The following is a 20,331-nucleotide window of genomic DNA, read 5'->3' as shown; positions in this document are numbered from 1 at the left end:
ATTAATAGAGTTACTTATTTTCGTGGTGGTTATGTTATCTTGGTATTGTTATTGGGTTATTTTCTATAGAAATATTGTATTGTCAGAACGCAGACCAACTTATTCATAAACTAGATACTTTAGAAGAATAAGAATATTTAGATGATAGGTATATTATAATTTTTTTAGCAAATACGTACTCTGTTACGTTTTTACGCCTAAGTGTTATGTAATAGAATCTTCTTTCTATAGTTATGTACTATAGAAAGAAGAGAAAAAGAAAAGTCATTAACTATATACATTTTTAATTACTTTAAATAATTAATATACTACATTTATGCTGACAAAAAATTTACTAATTTAAATGTTGTTGCATCATCATCGGACTTCCATAGTCAGGGGGTAGCCATCTTTATCCTTCATGACTAAATTAAATTGGTTGTTAATGTTCGGTACTGGTCCCAATTCTTGTTCACCAATCACTTTGTACCGTCGCAGAACTGCTATTAGCGCCAACTTTACTGACATCATAGCGTATTGGTAACCTGGAGAAATAAAAATTACAATTACTTCAAAAATCTTAAACCTATGTTCAAATATGTCTTGTTTCAGATATGTTTGTTTTAGAAGAGATTGCGAATGCATTGTAGTCTTAAAAAAATTCAATAATTAATCTAACCATTCTTTTGTAGAGGTGTCGTTCAATCTTACCCGAGATAAATAAAATATAGCTTATGTTACTCGGTTTAGATGTAGTAGTTAATAGTGTGTAATAGTTATGTAGTTGTTTAAAGATCCGTTTAATAGTTTTTAAGTATTCAAAGAAGAATCTCTTTCTAAAATTAGTATAGAATCCGTCCTCACCAACGCAATTTCGTGGGCCTGAGCTAAACGCCAGGAAAGGTCCAGTCTTGTTCTCTGGGAGGAATCGATCAGGGTTGAAGCAGTCTGCGTCTGGTCCCCAAGCTTCCTTGTCGCGGCCGACTCCCCAAATCGGCATTATGACACCGGTGTCTGCTGGGAGGGTTACTCCTGAAGCTGTTATAGGGAATTCTATTATATCTTCTATAATTGGAGTTACACAAAATTGTATAATATCTTTTGCTTGAAGGTAATGAATGACTCATTACAGTGACTCATTTTTTTACTAAGTTCTTCATGATTTTTATGTATAACTGAATTTAAATTTATTACAGAAGTGAGCATTATTTCTAAATTTTCCATAAATTTGTGTATGATTGTTATAATATTGTAAACATTGCAGTTCAAGGTTTGCTTCACTACTTACGTAATTTCGTTTCCTCAGTAGTTTGTCTCACTAATAACGGCGCTGGTGGATATAGCCTCATTGATTCTCTGACTACTCTCTCCAAATATTTAACCTCTTTAAGGTCATCCTTTGTTACACTACGACCAGTATCACCTAACACTTCCCTTAACCTGTTGATGATACATATTGCTTAAAACTATTTCATTTGTTTTATTGTGTTATTGGTGTTTTTCGAACGAATCATTTGGCCATAACCAGCTAAGCAGATATATTTTATTCTGCTTAGCTGGTTTTAGTCAAATGGTTCAAAAATATGAGCTATTAAATAACACTAATATGAAAACTAAAATGCTAAATATCGTCACAGAAATACCATAAAACCTGCCTTCACCTATTTCCACCATGTTAGTGTCTCGTATATTTTTATGGACATATCTTCGGATAGCTTTGAAATGGGTACTGAAGTTTTTAATAGCTAAAGTTTTACAGTTTTATAATTTAATTCTTATTCACTTACTCTTCATAAACTTTCTCTTGTACTTTGGGATATTTTGCGAGTAACGTTAATGTATTGCAAATGACAATTGATGAAGTGTCTGATCCAGCGAACAATAGTGTAAGTACTTCTTCCCTTAGTTCTACATTGTTAAGCCCAGTATTGTTTTTCGATAAAATTATCAAATGTTCAAGGAAGCATCTTACTTTTTGACCTTGACCTGAAATAAATATCAAATTATGAAGGAAATGTATTGAAACGTGACGCTATTTTCATATTATGGAAAATAGTAAAACTAAAGATGCACGTCTATAACCTTTCTTAACGAGGCATATTAATTTTGACTAAAAAGCTAAGCGACTCATTTTTTTATTTATTTGAATTACTTTAAAGCAATTACTTTTTTTATATAACTTGAAAGAACTTACCAAAAACGGTTTCATAATTATCCAAGTTTATTTCTACATTGTCGAGTTCCTTTCGCTTCTTTCTAATGATCTGGAAAAATTATAGTATATTATTTATTTCACAATTTTGTAAACACGAAGTTTCTTCACGCTCTACAGATGAAGTATTCATATTCATATTATATTCCTACATTTGCCTTAATATAAACTTATATGAAGGCAAATTTTTGGCTACATTTATATTAAACTAGCGGTCCGCCCCGGCTTCGCCCGTGATAAATATTTACGCTTTCTCTACATAAGAACCATTCTCGTACTTCAAGGAATATAATAAAAAAAGAATTATCGAAATCGGTCTACCCGTTCTCGAGTTATGCGCTTACCAACACAATTTGCGATTAATTTTTAATTTTTATATATAAGAAGATGTACTTTAACTCAATCTAAATTATGTACACTTACATCATCAGTTAAGTCATATACAATTTTCAAAGCATCAGCGAACTGGGTAGATCGAGGTGAAAACCTATACATCCAGTCTGGCCACAACCATGCCCGAAACAGTCTGTCTGTAGTCATCGTCATTAGATCCGCTGTAGCCTTCATGAAAGCGTTATTGGGATTCCGCAGATAGTTTATTCGAATGCCGAGAGCTGTCTCTGTGAGAACGAAAGGTAGAAAAGTACAGAAGATAAATAAACAAAAAGCTTCTGATCTATTGAAACAGAACAGAAATTATTAACGATTACTTTGAAATACCTACTAAAAAAATTACATTTGTTTATAAAAATTACGTTTTCTAATAAATGTAAAAGAATTATAGAAATCGTTTCAGATGTTGTTCAACACACACAATTGTTAAACTATATAAATACTTTCCTCTTTATGAATAGTTTAGATAAAAAATCATAATATACCAACGAAGTTGAGGGCCTCAACATGAAATGTTTCAACTTGATTAAATAAATATATTTACCGCAAACAGAATCCAAAGTGTAGGAGCACACAAATGGCCAAGCCAGAAACGGTCCGTTCCCAACCGCCTTTTGTTCATACAGTTGATTCGCTAGCTCCTCACTCTGTTTTATGAGGATATCCATAAAACTGTTAATTATCTTTGGCGTAAATACTGTTATCAATACTTTTCTACGTCGCGTCCATATTGACACTGAAATAAAGCGTAAAAATTACCTATAAAAGTTATGTTTCAAATACATTTATATAATAAGTCAGTAGTTTATATTTGGATTTTTTTATTATTTAAATTAAAAATATATTATATTCATTTTAACAAATACACTAAAATGATTACCTGGTGCAAAAATCCCGGCATTACCGATAACGTATCTTAAAAATTTCGATATATTCGCTTTTTCTAAGCAATTTTTTAGTATATACTCCACATCGTTCACATTTGTTGCAACTGAAAATTTTAATTGTACTCTGTCATAATATTTAAGATTTATATTTTTACGCGTATTTATTTATTTATTCAATTATTGTTTATTTTTTAACTTACCTACATAAAGCAGTGGACCTACCCAGATTTTAGATAAGCCTCCAATTTTTTGGGTAGAATATGACACGTTCTTGATTTGATCCGTGATAGCTAAAAATAAAAATAAAAATTTGTGTTAACTATCACATTATAATATTAACTACTAAGTAAATATAAAAAAATCAATGGCGTAGCTTGTACAAGTTGTAAAAGTCGTATCACGTGCGTATCGGTTTAGTCTTAATGAATCATCTAGCAAATTAGTGATTATTTTGGTCTTCAATATTTTTAAACATTTATATGAATAAGATTATCATAATTTATTGAAATTAATAAAATTTATTATACCCATAAAAAAGGGCAGAATATTTTAAATATAAATTTGAATGACATTTTCATACATTTACAATTATTAATAACCAGTTTAGGCGAAAATATATTTGTTGTGTTATTTTGAATATCGTCGACCTTATAACTTGAATGACGAAACTGACACCATAAGAAATACATGAATGTAACAAGTTAGATTATAGTTTTTGACTTTATATTTATGATTAAAATCGCCGGTGATTATTTTTTTGATTTATTTAACTATCGTTGCGAAACGAACGAACAAAATTAAGCCCGCTAAATTTGTTCTGGGGTATATTATGTTATGTGGCAAATGTAATAAGTATCCTTTTCACCGATATTTTTTTTTACAGAAAAGTAGATGAACAGGATCCTGTGCTAGATTAGGACATTTTTTAATTTGTCTCCATCGGGAATCGAACCTTCGACTATACACTTACGCGCTGACCACTGTGCCAAGGAGGCGGCTAAAAATCCTCTTTGAAATAAAAAATTACCGTACTTAAGTAAAATATTTAACGGATGTAGGCATTGTTAAATTTATAAAGAATAGAAAAAATTCGATCACGAGGCGGGACTCGAACCCGCATCCTTCGCGCCATTCCGGGGCGGATGCCTAACCAGTAGGCATTGTTGTTACTTATAAAAATACATTAAAATTTATCTCTACAATCCAATAATATCCAGAATATATACAATAAAACAAAATCAATTGAAGTGTTTTACATAAAATTAGAACAAAAAAAAAATAAATAGAGCTATCACGAAAGACTCTAGAAATGAGTACTCACTATCTTTAAGATTGTACACAAAATTAAATGACTGGAAATCTGCAACATCCGCAGGCACCGCCGGTATGCGATCAGCTAGCTTGTACAGCCGGCGTCTCCTGTACCTATACAACATGTACCACAACACTACTACCGCCCCTATAAGTAATAAATTCATCTTGACTACACTACACTAACGCTTCGTGACAAATGACTTGAAAAGACAGACCACTTCGTATTTATACGCATTATTTTTCTTTAAGAACATTTTTTTTTGTAGCGTCTAAGTTGGTTCAACGTCTTACGTTCAGTAGTTTAAATTTTAATTGGGTACACACATTGGGTGTACTGTGTACCCAATACATAATAATGTATTTTGGAATGAAATATTTATTTATATAGATTTATTGTAATATCACTGTTCATTTCTTCAAACTCATAAAAATACTTAATGCTTGAAGTATATTGTAATAGTAAAAATAATTAAAAAGTTTACGATTTTTAAATGTTTTTCAATCACGATTTTAAAATTTATGGTTAAAATTTATTATACTAATTACGGCCCTGGCTTCATACGAAACTGCTGAATACGCCGTTCGTACGGGAATAGAACGTGGGTTCGATTTCCCTGAGTTAGCATCCAAGCTTACGTCTTTATAATTATAATGTATAATTCATTCTTTAACTCCGCTGTGCATCGTGCAGATACGGATGTAAAAGTCTCATTTTAGTTATTAAATGTAGTTTATAAGTAAATTCGAAGTTTTTTTTGGGGCCTCCGGCTGTGTGAAACATAAATTACTTGTAAATATTTATGTTCTTAAAAATTCCAGTAAACATAAGATATGGTAAGTTATGTTACGAAAACAAAAAAGTCATTGTACCTGTTCACTTATAAAAATAATGATTTAGAAAGGTTATTTATTCATTTCTAAACTGACTACAGGATTCAATATAATAATGATAATGTATGAAAAAGTATGCTTTTCTTAATTATGTATTACATAATTATATTTATACATCGCCTAAAAATAACTAAGTATCTATTACCATGCAGTATCAAACACACGATAACATTCTAGAGAGCAATGGGGATGGACTCTGTTAGTGGAGGAGGCGGGAGCATTCAAAACCGTATAACCTCGGATTACAGTTATAGTGAATGAATTAATATGATCGATGTGGGATATTGTTTTTTAAACTATAAATTGCAATGTTTACCCAAATTTTTTTTGTACTCTAATCCGAGGTGAAGACCCCCAGGCACTCTATATACACAATTCTGTAAACAGTTTATTCGCGGTGATTCTTTATGTAGGGTACCTACCACAATTACAGTAAACAAGTAAATTTAAAGAATGTAACTTTGTAGTTTCAATCGTATTGCCGCCTTAACAAGCTTTAAATGGCCTAAACATAAGCAAGAATTGATTTTCAATGCAGCGCTAATTATTCTCCTTTCTCCCCTATGTATCTGTTTACTGAACAACCCGGGGGTCTCGTTAATCAAGTTGATCTAACTAATGTCGTACCAATTGAATTACAGTGCAAGGTCGTAGGAACGTAATCACCTGTTAAACAACCAGCCAACTGAAGGTCCGTTTCGAACTAATTTTGCGCCCAATTTATTTCACGTTAGGGGATCGATGTATTTAGTTCAGGTTGTAATGATAGGTACATTAAGATATAGGTTAGTTTCACAAGAAGGTATATAAATAAAAATGCATTATAATATTTTTGATAACTTTATTTAAGTACTTAATTAATTACATTATAGGTAGGTATTATATAGGTCGCACCAAGGGTCGCACGTACGTAGGACGTCGGTACGTCAAACTGGAATCTTGATTAATTATTATAGAAGACATTTTTTAATGTAATTTATGTTACAACATTATATTATATTGATTGTGCAAAGTGCATAAAAATATATAAAAGTAAAATCGTTTTACAATATTGAAGACTTAATGATAAATTTAAAGTTTTAAAAAGAAGTAGTACCCAGTCTTGAAACTATTGCAGACGCTACAAAGGGCCTTTTAATTGACTTTCTTTTTAATTTCCATAATTTTACCGTACTTTTATTTCCAAATAGCCAAAAAAATATAGAAAAGGCGCAATGATATATTGTTACAATTGAAGCAATGAAATATAAGGTTGTGTAAAAGTGGTTTCTTCGTATAATGTACATAATATTATGAATATCTGCAATAACTTGTTGAAAACAGAAAGTGAATAAAAGAATCACCATGACTGTGATAATGCGTAAGTTTTTATCTGTATTCTTGACTTTCCTTTTTAAAATTGCCCTCAGCACCATCACGAGAAGTATAGCGTTAGCTATTAGTAATGGCCATCTCATGAGCACAAAGTATATTATTAAAAACATCACTAACTTCTTTAAATATAAAACGCATACACAGTGAAGTAAAATAACGACAACTAAGGGAACAATCCAAACAACGAGAGCGACTTTTATTATGCTCGTACATCGTAAATTGAAGACTTTTACAAAACTGTCATACATCTGTTTAGTGAAGATAAACATCCAGATGGTCATTGTGGCTTCTGTATAAATTAAAATCATTAATTCACTATATTTCGGAAAATAAAAAGAAAACTCGCATATTTTCAGAACATCATAACAATACCTGAGGAGCGTGTATATAAATCTCGATATCATAAACTGAATGAGCACTTGGTTCTTGTAATTCTTTCTCCATTGTGTGAACAAGAACGACGTGACTAATAGCAGCACCAGCGCGATTGTCGATAGACACATTCCCAGAGTTATAGCTACGACGCGATAAATGCTTTCGGGAGTCCAGGTATCAAACGGGACAATACCATATTCATAACATTCACAACTGCTGCACTGGTTAATCGATATATTAGGGCGCATTTTTAACAGTTTACTTTCATGTTGTATGTAAGCCTTTTTTCAACTATAGTCATTTAAATTGAAAGAACCCTGCAAGGTTTACTGTTTTAATTAAACATTTCCTGCTGACGCGCAATAAAATTTGCATTTTCACTTAAGGGTTAAAGCCGAAACTTCGATGAGCTTCTCTAAGCACTTTCTGGGTAGCTATGAGTAATAATTTCGAAGTTAATTCATCTGATAGATATATTATGTTTATCTTTAAGAGATAAGATAGCTCTTCAAAATATTATTAACAACTTTCTGATAAGGCTGCACATTATTATATCATGAACCTTGTTTATTATTCTTCACAATTAACACAATCATGAGTGCTTTCAAATTGTAGATGTTAATATAATATGAATCATGAAAAGATTTAGGTACATATTTACATGTTTTTTCGTTAGTAGGTAATAAAATTCCTATAGATATTGCAATAAAATAAAATAGACCAGACTATACAAAACAGTTGGCCAATTAAATGTTTAGGTACTCGTTACTTCATAGATTAAATTATTATCTATCAATTGATCTAAGATACGACTTTAGACTTTAGATGTTTTATAAATATTGGTAATCTGGTCAAATGACCATTTGCAGGTATCAAAGGAAGTTTTCGAACCCTTCCCCTTATGTAGAAATATGTATCAGGTTTGAGTGCAGCGTCATAGCCACGAATCACGATACAAATACTAAATATTGCAATTTTTAATCACTGATCAATTTACTAATAATGTTCAATGTTCATACTACATCGTAAATTTTGTGCTCATAATTTCACATACATAAATCTCTATATTATCAGCTAATATGGGCGAAAAAATAAAACAGCATATAGGAAACAGAGAATTTATTTTCAGGTATAACATCACGACAGGTCGAAAATAAAATTCGTTCGAATGATAGGAAAATTCAATTATTTATAAAATTTCATACAAATAGTCAACAAGGATACACAGTTTCCCTATAAAGAGCACACAAAGAGTAACAACAATATTTTCGTTGGAATAATAATAGCGTAATTTAAGAAAAAAGTAAATAACATGTCTCTTACTTCTAAATTTATGATAAACTTAGGTAACATTTGGTTTATTAAAATAAATATATTACACAGTGTGTATTAAATTAACAAAAAACAAAAACTTTATGCTAATTGCTTGAAAAAAAAACTAAATTTTCCATAATCCACTTGGATTTATCTCTCTAAAATATTTCGATGTAGCAGTTGTTCTTGGGATCTTTGCTTGAATGTCAAAGATATTTTCTATACGATGTGGAAGTTCTTAAAATATTGTTCTTACAAATGAATTCTCTTTTAGGTGTCTTTTAGAAAGTTGAAGCAAAAACAATTTTTAATAGTCATAGATACACAATTTAATAAAATCATTATTTTCCGAAGAGAATGCAGCTCTAATGCTATATAGACTACGAGATGTGCAACTACTTATAAAATATTATTGCGTATTCTAACAATAGGTAACCACTAATACAAATTGAAACTACTAAAAGAATTTTCGCAAAGTTTTTTTGATATCGATATTACAACAAATACAAAAAAAATTCACAACTTTGTTGAGATCCGTTTAAAATATTTATGGTAAAAGTTGAAATATGTAGGTGTTGTGTTTGTTATAAGAACTATTTCAAAAACAACACAATAAATATTAAATTTTCAAAGTCGATGTAACTTCAGTCAACCCATATCAAACAAATATTTAATACAAAAAGCTTTTGTACAGAAATACAGACATTATTAATTATAAATATGATATAAATTCAATATAATTTATGGAATATTACATAAAAGTAAAAACATCCTCGTCAACAGTTACTCGGTTTCCAAACAAGTTTGAATACATTAAAAATTAAATCAATATGGAATTCATAAATGATTTCATCATTAACACAATTTAATCATAAATAAAAAAAATATATCATTAACACAATTTTAATCATAATTAAAAAAAATATACCTAATTAAAACTTTACAACGTAATTTACAGTAACATAAAAAGTAGATTTGTTCTTTGTAAGATAAAATATTTTCAAGGAGGAAAATATGTATTTAAGACTGTTTCTTAGAACATTTTGATAGTTCTCTTCAAAGAGGGAATTAAATGATATGAATCTTAGAACTTAAATAAACTGAAAAACTTTATGGGGATTTATGTTTAAAATTAATAACTACATGTTTTGAAATTAATAGTAATTAACATTGAGTAACGTAATGTAAAAAAAAATGGTGAAGTCCCGCGATGAATTAAAAATAGTTTGGCTTTAGGTATTTAGTTTTGGGTGAAAATTCGTCATAACTAAAAATAAAATGCGTCAAAAGAACACAAATAAAGAAATATTTACTGTAATTATTCATCATAAGCTTGTTCTTGTCACTCCAATGAACAAATGTTGTTGATCTAGCACTTCCAACAACACTTGTTCATCCTGTTCATCATCATTTCAACTTTCACAAACAAATGGTTATATTTAGTCCAATCCAATCTAGGTTATGAATTAATGTCCTCAGGTTTTATAAGCGACACTTGAGGGAAACGAGAAAAACAATTGCAAGTCTAACAAATTTAATTTTTATTAATGATTTGTTTATGCCCATAATTATTATGTTTATGCATCCAAATTTATTGTTCATCTGTAAAAACATCCAAATATGTTAACCCAAACATTGTTTTTCTAGTTTTATTTAATGTTTTATGTGAAGACGTTTAATTCCTACAACACGTGTAAAAGGTAAGTACATAGAATAAGTACACTAGAACATCACTAGAGTATAAGTTATTTTACTTATTTTAGGGTAACTTGCTTTGATACTTACTTAGAAGTCTTAACAAGGGATCACAGTTTGGAAAACTAGTTCGATTTAAGAAGGGTTAACTAACATAGCGCTTATTATTTAATTTTTATTCGAAATTAAAAGTTAGCGAAATGCTTGAAATGCAATAGCTACGGGATAGTCACACATACAGTAAAGTAATCATCTATTGAAACAACCCTTACATTATCCATGTTATTAAGAATAAATTAAATAAAAATAACAATAAATACACTTTGAATATAGCACATTACGATTATTCTAAGTTTTATAGTAGATAACATCAACATCCATACTCTAAATAGTTAAAACAAGTTTCTGTAACTTCGTTTTAATGCTTACATTTGCATTCAATAATAGAAGAAGTAATTAAAACAGCACAGAACTAAAATAATGTATTTGATCATTTAGAAACACGTAAAAATGAAGTTAAAGAAACTTGTTCAATAGAAGCTAGAACTATAAGATCACATTGCAGAGGCTTAGGAGGTTAAGAATTACTTAAGGTACCTACTCTATGTTTATTCAACAAACTACGATTAGATACATTTAGCCCGTAAGCTCTGAGATAAGTGCGATTAAAAACAATTGAAAATATACCACATGTAACAACGTATTTTCAAATAATACTAAAGTTGTACTATGAAAGTAAATAACAATTAAAATTCGTTTAAGTAATCTAAACAAAATATATTAAATACGTTGAGACCAGCTCAAAAAATAAGTACATGAGGTTCCAAATAAATTAAAAATGTTTCGTATGTTGTTTTACTCCACCATATGTTCTGTAATAGAAGAGTTGGAATTACAATTTGTACATAAATCAAAGCGATAGTTAGATGGATTAAGCTTGATAATTAATTAAACTTTATAGAGGGAGATACTTGAAATTCCCTTTTCACAGAAGCTTTGGAAATAGCACAAGTGCGAAGCGACGCAATATTATATTTTCATGTAATATATTTTTATAAGTACACCAGGACAGAAGCTTATACTGCTTTGTACCTACTATTTATTTTTGAGAATTTATTAAATCTTCAGGTACAGAATTTATTTTTAGAAGTCATTGTGTAGTGAAGTAGCAAGAAGTATCAATACGAAATTAATACTGAAAGACCTTTACTAATTATTTCTTAAGATTTGTAAACAACTTAGTAACTAGGTATGAATTGAATTTATCCCTCATTAAGTTAATTTCCAATGTAAAGCCTAGTATTGATAATTTTAATATTTTTCTTAAATTTTTGTCAATTTTTTTAATATTGGGAATAAAAATTATTGATTTCTCGATCTCAGCTCTATTATAGATTTTTCACATTGACTGAATGAATTTTACAAAGAAAAATATACCACAAGCTTAATACACCTACATATTTTTTTGTATGATTGAAATGAGAAAATTCACTATAATTATAAGTACATAAATCGATTTTAATTGCCGTAGTATAGACGATAAAGACCTTCTCGTTTTGTGTGGGAGTGGCGTGGGACTCATATCTAGGTACCAACGTCTCATTACTGAACATTTTATTGACATCTTTCTGTGCTAAATTTAACATAATTATTATACCAGCGGTTTATATTCGATGGTAAAGAATTTGCTTTTCAGTGTAGCGTAACCACGTGAGCTGACAAACTAAGTCTACATTATGTTAACAATTTAAATACATTTTAACGGATTTCAAATGCGATTTGTTCATTATATCAAATCCGGATAGTGCAAACTCTTTATAGCGAGCTTAGATATTCTTTATCTTGCCCTTAATTTTAATTTTGCTTTGACTTCATTCAGACGAAACCTTAATACTTACACAAACAAAATAAAAATACCTTTACCCACACAAAAATTCGCATTAACACCAACGAAAAATACACCAACATTTACCCAAAAAATCCATTTATTTAATGTAGTGTACGTATAACCTTACCTTGCTCTTCAACAGGAGTGTGCTCTTCATCAGACGAGTCGAGTCGCTCGATCAGAGAGCTCTGTTTGGATAGCGACTGCAATGGGAACGATATTATCATAGTTCTATATTTATTACACGAGTCTATATAGAAATATTAATTAATATATTATTATATTTAAAAATATTCAGTGAGCTCACTATAGGCATATTACTTTACGCACTATTTTTTACCTGTTATCTATTATTTGAGAACATAATAATAATTATTTGGAAATCAGCGACGATATTATTCAAATTGCGTAAGTAGACGACTCCGCGTATATATTTTAATGAAATAACATTTTGAACACTGAATTTTAACAAAAACTACACAAATAATCACCTTAACTCCAATATTGATTTGATATTATCTATATTAGTTCAATAAACAAAATTGGAATGGTTCATTATTTTTATAAGATTGAGGGTATACGCGTTTCATAACATTCATGAAATAAAACTTTTAGTGCACATAAAAATATACCTACCTACATAATGTTAAAAATCGCTGTCTAACAAAGAGTTTAGTTTTGTAAATATCTATAGAAATTAATTAATCGCAATTTTATTGGCTCAATATTTAACGGCAATGTCTGTGAATTTGAAAAATTAACCTTTTGACATCTTTTTTAATTAACATACTTATAATAATTTCAGTAGGTAGCGGCGGTAGACAAGGATCTTTAGGGAATTGAAGTAAAGGGTCTACAAATAATATTTCTACGTAGGCGGTCCCAAAATTACCCGACCTGACTTACGTACTGGCAGTTTTATTCGACTAAATACTCTTTTTAAAAAGTCTGATCAATGCGGATTTTAAATTTGGAATTTGAACACACTAGGTCATTTGTCATTTGTTTTGTAGTCCTTGAAAGTGAACGCTGTCAGAGAATTTTCTATTAAGGAAAAAATTGGTCTACGATCGCTGTCAGAGAATTTTCTATTAAGGAAAAAATTGGTCTACGATACGTCATTCAATACTTTCATTTGAAAGGCCTCAGCCCAACTAACATAAAAGAAGAGCTAGATTCTACATTGGGGGAGTCTTCTCCTTCGTTTACAACGGTAAAATATTGGGTGGCCGAGTTCAAACGTGGCCGAACGAACTGCCAAGATGAACCTCGCAGTGGGCGACCAAATGAGGTGACTTCACCAGAAATGGTAAAAAAATCCACAAAATTGTATTGGATGATCTTCGACTAAAAGTGCGCGAGCTAGCAGATATGGTAGGCATTTCAAAAAGTGCAGTACATCGTATCTTAACTGAAAACTTGGACATGAGGAAGCTGTGCGCAAGGTGGGTGCCGCGATTACTCACACTAGAGCAAAAACAGCGTCGTGAGGATGTTTCAGTTGAGTGTTTGGTAAAATTTCGAAGCAATAGTGCAGAGTTTTTGCGTCGATTTATTACCATGGATGAAACGTGGGTTCATTATTTCACACCGGAGATGAAAGAACAGTCAAAGCAATGGACTGCAAGGGGAGAATTGGCCCCAAAGAAGGCAAAAACGGTTCCATCGGCAGGAAGAGTCATAGCATCGGTTTTCTGGGACGCTTGTGGGATAGTCTTCATAGATTATCTACCAAGAAGAAAAACCATAAACAGCAAGTAATACGCAAACTTGTTGCAGCGTCTAAGTGAAGAAATAAAGATAAAAATAACTGCGTTAAAAACAACCGACTTCAAAAATGGAAAAGTAAGAAATAAAAAAGATTTGATATTATTAATTACTACATATTATTTTTATGTGCTATTTACTAAAAAGGTTTGATGTCGGTGCATGGGCTTAATACTAAGTGCTTAGTGTTTGGCACCGACTTCAAACCTATTTAATAAATAGCACATAAAAATAATATGTAGTAATTAATAATATCAAATCTTTTTTATTTCTTACTTTTCCATTTTTGAAGTCGGTTGTTTTTAACGCAGTTATTTTTATTTAATACTTTTTAGTGTATTTTTCAACACGAATCAAACGAGCCCAAACTCGATAAAGTTGAGTCAATATATTACTGAGTTCCTATGGCCACCTTCCGATTCCATCATCAGATCAGCTCCATGTCATGATAATGTTTCATCGCTATCCAATTTACATTCGTATACAAAATTTCAGCTCAATCGGTTACCGGGAAGTGAATCAAAGTTACTTGCTACATTGAAATTAAGTCATCGAGTACAGACAAAAATGCTCATAAAATAAAAACTACTAGGCCTAGCCGAATAAAATTTTTATGGGACCAATTCGACACCATCCCGCATCGAACAAAAAAAGAATCACGTAAATCGGTTCAGAAACCTCGGAGTAATCGGTGTACATACATAAAAAAAAAAAAAAAAAAAAAAATATACCGGCCGAATTGATAACCTCCTCCTTTTTTTTGAAGTCGGTTAATAAAACGGCCTCATCTATCAAAGAAAAAAGTTTTGTTTCATCGGGACATCGCGCCAGTCCACACCTCCGGCATTGCGATTGCTAAAATCGAAGAATTAAAGTTTGAATTGCTACCTCATGCACCTTATTCATCAGATTTGGCCCCATCTGATTATTTTATGTTCCCAAACTTAAAAAATAGCTCGTTGGGAAAAGATTTTTTAAGCAATGAAGATGTTGAGTCTACGGTTAATGCCTATTTTGAAGAGCTCGACGGTTCCTACAACAGACGCGGCATTGAAGATATAGAGCACCGCTGGGAAAAGTGTAAAGGACTACAAGGAAGCTATGTAGAGAAATAAATATTATTTATTCCATATTTTTTGTTTTTTCTTGGTTAGGTCGGCTACTTTTGGGACTGCCCTCGTACATTGCTTCCAGACGATGGGCATTTAATATTTTACGTAATAATTAATTATTAAAAAAAAAATTACCTAGAAATCAATCATGTCCTAATTATTACAAATATCCTAAGGCTTCTTTTTAAGAAGTCGGTATCTTAAGTAGGTTTATACTTATAGTATAATCATGGAATAATAAAAGCGAAAATAAGCAAATATTACGTGTTGGAAGAAATAGTCTAGGATATGTAAAAATAATACCGATAGGCAAATTGGATTTTGCATAAAAGTAGTGTTTATTTGAATAATGTGTGTGCTCAATGATGGAAAATTTCTGAAAGAGCTTCCTTTTTCTTGAATTTTAAGCTATTTATTTACCTAAATGTTTGCTAAATTTATACGTACCCTAAACAGCAGTTTAAAAATATTTGAACATATTTTTGAAGTACAAAAATTAACGAAACGAAAGGCAAAAAATAGGTTGAAATTGAAAAAAAAAATAGAATTCATCGTTCGTTGAAAATTTTCCATATGCCATAGTATATAGGCATACGGAAATTATATATTTTTGTTATATTTTTAGTAGGTACTAAGTAGAGCCAATAGAACTCATCCAAATTAGATTAAAATATATTATTTACCTTGTTGGATCGTCGTCTGGGCGGCGAGATCTTGTTCCAGAGCGCTTCGAGCTGGTCGAAGTGTTGCGACTGAGCGAGTGCCGCTTGTTCCGGGCCTAAGCTCACCTGTTTTATTTATATTGTAGGGTAGGTATTGATTTATATTTTTGGAGATAAATATATAATATTATGTTTGTGGTAATCTTGTGTTAACATTTGTTAGTGTTACATTTGCATGCAAATCATTTTACTTCAACTTTAACGACGTCCTTAGTATGGATTTTTTTAGTTTTTGCGTCAACATTTCTAGGTTGTTAGTTTTTTTTATATCTCGGTGAATCAATTTTGTTACACAAATAGGCATCTTTGAATTTGAATTAAATAATTTATGAAAACTACATCAGCAGTATATTTAAGCATGCTTTAAATTTCAATTATTGCTTTTACTTTAATATGTTTCAACATTCCGTGAAAATTGATAAATTTTTAAGACATGTATAATCATCATTAATTCAACTGTATTTATCAGCATCATTCACAAAAAAAAAAACATACCTGCGAACCAAGATCCTTGGCCTTCGCCTCCTGTATTTTAGATATTTCCTCCATCGAAGCTGATACGGAGAACCTATAAACAAAATTACTTCTAGAATCCTACTAATTCCTACTGATATTATAAATGCGAAAGTTTGTGAGAATGGATGTGTATTGTGTATGTTTGTTACTTTTTCACGCAAATACTAGTCAACCGATTGCAATGAAATTTAGCACACATATAGAGGGTAACTTGGATTAACACATAGAATATGTTTTATCCCGGAAATCCCACGAGAACGGGAACTACGCGGGTTTTTCTTTGAAAACGCGGGCGGAAAGCTAGTGTTCTATAACTATCACAGAACCTACAAACAAAATAACTTATAGAATGTTTAATAATTTCCAAACAACATCAAACTGTTCCTGAAATTGCCTGCGTAATTGATCCGCGAAAGTTGTAGTGCCAATGACCGACTATTTAATGAAAGGTCAACGAAAATAGTTTGGTTTAACTTATGCATTTGATGTTGATTTACGGGATGTGTCACGTGTAATGGGTAATTTATTTTTACAAAAGGAATTTATATTGAAAATATTTTAAAATTCAATATTGAATATAAGTTTTGTATTATATCATTGAAGGAAACATTCAATTTAAAGCCGTGCTTGCAAAGTCCATGTAGCGTTTCATTTCAAAATATAGATACATAATTATTTGCTTGATATTACCTATCTTATATTCGATTCTCGAAGAAGTCTAATTGAATAAATAAATGTTTGAGTTTGAGTTTAAGTTTGATTCATATTATGTTTCAAACGTGTACGCAATATGCTAATAAATAATATTTTATAATTCCTATAAGTACATAGGTTTAAAATGTCTGGGCAAAAATTAATGCAAAAATTTAACTCTGTTCCCAAAAGAGGACTTTTTAGCCGACCACTCTCATCTCACGTGAGTATGCATTTGAAATAAATTAAACGAATTTCTCTCGGATACCTCGTATACTAGAAGCCTTCCATCTACTAATTTTGTTATCAAATGGAAAATATGATATATGAGACATTTCATTAGCTTGTTTGAATTTTAAAAATCCTAATTACAGAATGGAAAGTGTGGAAATGCGGCTCATCCCCATTTAGGCTTAGAATTTATTTATTAAGTATCTGTCAATTAAACCAATATTGAACCTACACCTAGTTTTATATCGACGATATCCTGATCTCTCTAAAGATTAACCGTTTATCAGGGCTAGTCTGCAATTAACCCGGGATGAAAACGAAAAATAAAATGAAGCCGATCAATTCCTACGGAGAATTCAGTTTTCTGCTAGTTTTGCAACTTTTTAGTCGATCCTTATCACAAAAAACATATTATATTCTCTTTAAAAATATATTCGTATAAATTTGTTTCTATATTCACGATCAGTAAGACTGTATTTCCCTGTCCCGTATTCCCTATATCTCCGTATCCTGCAATCTCATCCTACACAATTTCCTTTAAGCCGTTTTACATGCGGATGCTAATGCGAAGCGTTTGACGTTTATTACCGGACTATTTACAATTTATTTCTAAGTATTTTTTTGTGTTATTTGCTCGTGATTCGTGACTATTTTTTTTAATAAGCCTATGGTATCAATTTTTTGGACAACATTTTTTAATTCAATTAAACATGAGATTATTACTGGACAATAAAGATACTAAGAAGAGAAGATGGCAGACTTATGAAAATTTAAATATTTCAGTCACTTTATCAATTAGTTGATTATTTTGTATATGTTATATGATAAAATGAAACTAATAATAAGTATCTCACCTCCGTTTAAGCCGTTCATCAACTTGCGCCATCATAGCAGCCGATGTAAGATGCGCGTATTTCTTCTGCCAAGTGTAAGTGTCCAGAGATACTTCTTTCTTTAGCAATCTTCTCATTGGTCGCTTCGGAGCTAACGGACGAAGTTCTGTTGAGAGGGTGTAATATAAATTATTAAATTCCACTGTAACTTTTAATAGATTACCTATGCGGTTACGATATTATGCGGTTCATAAAATAAAGGAAACGTTTATTTTCTAAAGAGACAATCATTCCAAGGATTATGGGGAATGAATAACTGAAATAGATAACAAAAGAAAATGTTTATAAACTCTCTTTAAAATTTGTATTCATACATATAATGAAGGTATTTGAAATAATATGTACCCATTTTCAGGGCATTGTTTACATTTCCCTGGATGGTTTATTTACAATGCCTCTCAAACGCTCGACATATCAAAACAAACAAGCATTCCATATAGAATAACAAAACATTAAATAAATCCCCTTCATTAATACTGAAAAGCCTTAAACAATGTGTTTGGCTTGTTTTCCAAAAACGTACTGCATCGTAACCGCTCAAACATTTTGTGGTGTGGAACAATTTACGCGGTCTCGCATACCAGACCACAGCTATAACTATGGGACTCATTTGGCTTGACGACAGTAAACCGGTAATTGGAACAATACATTTTCACGTCATTAATCGATTTACTGTTGACATTTGCTTTTTCGCTTACCTACTTACCGTAAAATAAAATATTTCTTTTAACTTCTTCTTTTATCAGAACTTTGTAACAAAAGTTTATTATATTCGTTTTTACTCCATTGGGATTTGTGTATCTAATGCATTATGGTCCAGTATCATGATAAGTAAAGATACAAAGAAGAATATTCCTGAGGGAATCATATTTCTCGATTCAGATCCATTGTTTTAGGATACAATGCATCGATCGTGTTTCTATGAAGCGAGCGATCAGACATGCGGATATAAAAGTATGGGTTCCTTTTATAAATGTTATAAAAGGATATTTCTAAGAAACAAGTAATATTATGAATATAAATTGGAAAAAGGTGAACGTAGACGTTAGGACGACGTTCGACGACATTCATATTGCTTTATTTACTAAATATAGATCACATGTGCTTTTCGAAGAGATTATTGAAAATTGTGTCCTGATTTTCAATCTAACAGCATTTTGTAGGGTTTTGTTAAAATATTACTACGTATATTTCTCGCTAAAAGCATTCTGAGAAAATCAATAAGCGTTTAAAATGAACTTAAAATGTATAATCAAATTCTATTGAATAGAGGGAATCTGAAGACGGAGCAAATTGCACTCACGGAACTTTCTAATGAAGCGCAGTGGAATATTGATGTTGTATTTGCTGCCACTTTATAAAGTAACTTCCATATGGGTCTCGCTCGAATTATATGTATAAGATGGGAAAATTGGACTCGATACATTTATCGAGTCCCATTATTATAGTACATTTACTGTGATGCGTCTGGGTGTTAATTATCTATATAAGTATTCATTTAAAATTATACATATATTATGTATGTTTATCAGCCATCTGGTTTCCATAAAAAAGGGAAAGCTTAGAATGGGATCGAATCCTGCCTTGTGTGAAATTGTCCTGAAATATTTATTTATATAAATTTATAAAGAATAGAAAAAATTCGATCACGAGGCAGGATTCGAACCCGCATCCTTCGCGCCATTCCGGGGCGGATGCCTCAACTCAGCCACTCGTGACCCGCCTGAGTAATCGAATTTATTCTATTCTTTCAGTTTTATGTGTCTTAAGGGACACATCGCGCGCCATCTATTGAGATGATTTAATAACCATCTCAACCAATATGAAGCACTTTTCAGTGAATACAATATTGTAACGATGGAACACGACCTTTTCTTGAATTTATATTTTCGCCTCGTGATCGAATTTTTTCTATTCTTTATAAATTTATATTTATAAAGCATTTGAATGCCATAAAAACCAAAAAAATATATTTATTTATTTTATTATATATGTATAAAGTAATCCTAGCAACAGTATAATCACTTTCTTCAGAAACGACTAGGAGGACGACTTGATCGATCGACGACTGTTTT

General features: G+C 31.0%; 2 protein-coding genes across 2 annotated transcripts in view; both read right to left on the bottom strand.

Annotated features, from left to right (window-relative positions):
- Positions 1–314: 314 nt before the first annotated feature.
- On the bottom strand, positions 315–5,075 carry LOC123692524 (cytochrome P450 4C1-like). The gene is made up of 10 exons (XM_045637284.1): positions 4,793–5,075; positions 3,672–3,761; positions 3,465–3,575; positions 3,129–3,320; positions 2,615–2,811; positions 2,174–2,243; positions 1,767–1,965; positions 1,268–1,419; positions 844–1,017; positions 315–524 (listed from the first exon to the last, which is right to left on the bottom strand). Exons 1-10 carry the CDS (start codon positions 4,947–4,949, stop codon positions 358–360), a joined length of 1,509 nt encoding a protein of 502 aa, XP_045493240.1. The 5' UTR covers positions 4,950–5,075; the 3' UTR covers positions 315–357.
- A 5,639-nt stretch (positions 5,076–10,714) lies between these two features.
- The window catches only part of LOC123692812 (protein qui-1), a 124,100-nt gene continuing 114,483 nt past the window's right edge, over positions 10,715–20,331 (bottom strand). The window contains exons 27-31 of the mRNA XM_045637608.1: positions 18,218–18,362; positions 16,419–16,491; positions 15,885–15,989; positions 12,450–12,525; positions 10,715–11,306 (exon numbers count right to left, since the gene is read on the bottom strand). Of these exons, the coding sequence (XP_045493564.1) occupies positions 11,290–11,306; positions 12,450–12,525; positions 15,885–15,989; positions 16,419–16,491; positions 18,218–18,362 (416 nt within the window). The 3' untranslated portion in view covers positions 10,715–11,289. The remainder of the gene's footprint in view (positions 11,307–12,449; positions 12,526–15,884; positions 15,990–16,418; positions 16,492–18,217; positions 18,363–20,331) is intronic.

The sequence above is a fragment of the Colias croceus genome, chromosome 6, assembly GCF_905220415.1.
Source record: "Colias croceus chromosome 6, ilColCroc2.1".
NCBI classification, from domain to species: domain Eukaryota; kingdom Metazoa; phylum Arthropoda; class Insecta; order Lepidoptera; family Pieridae; genus Colias; species Colias croceus.
This window is presented reverse-complemented; position numbering and strand designations above follow the sequence as displayed.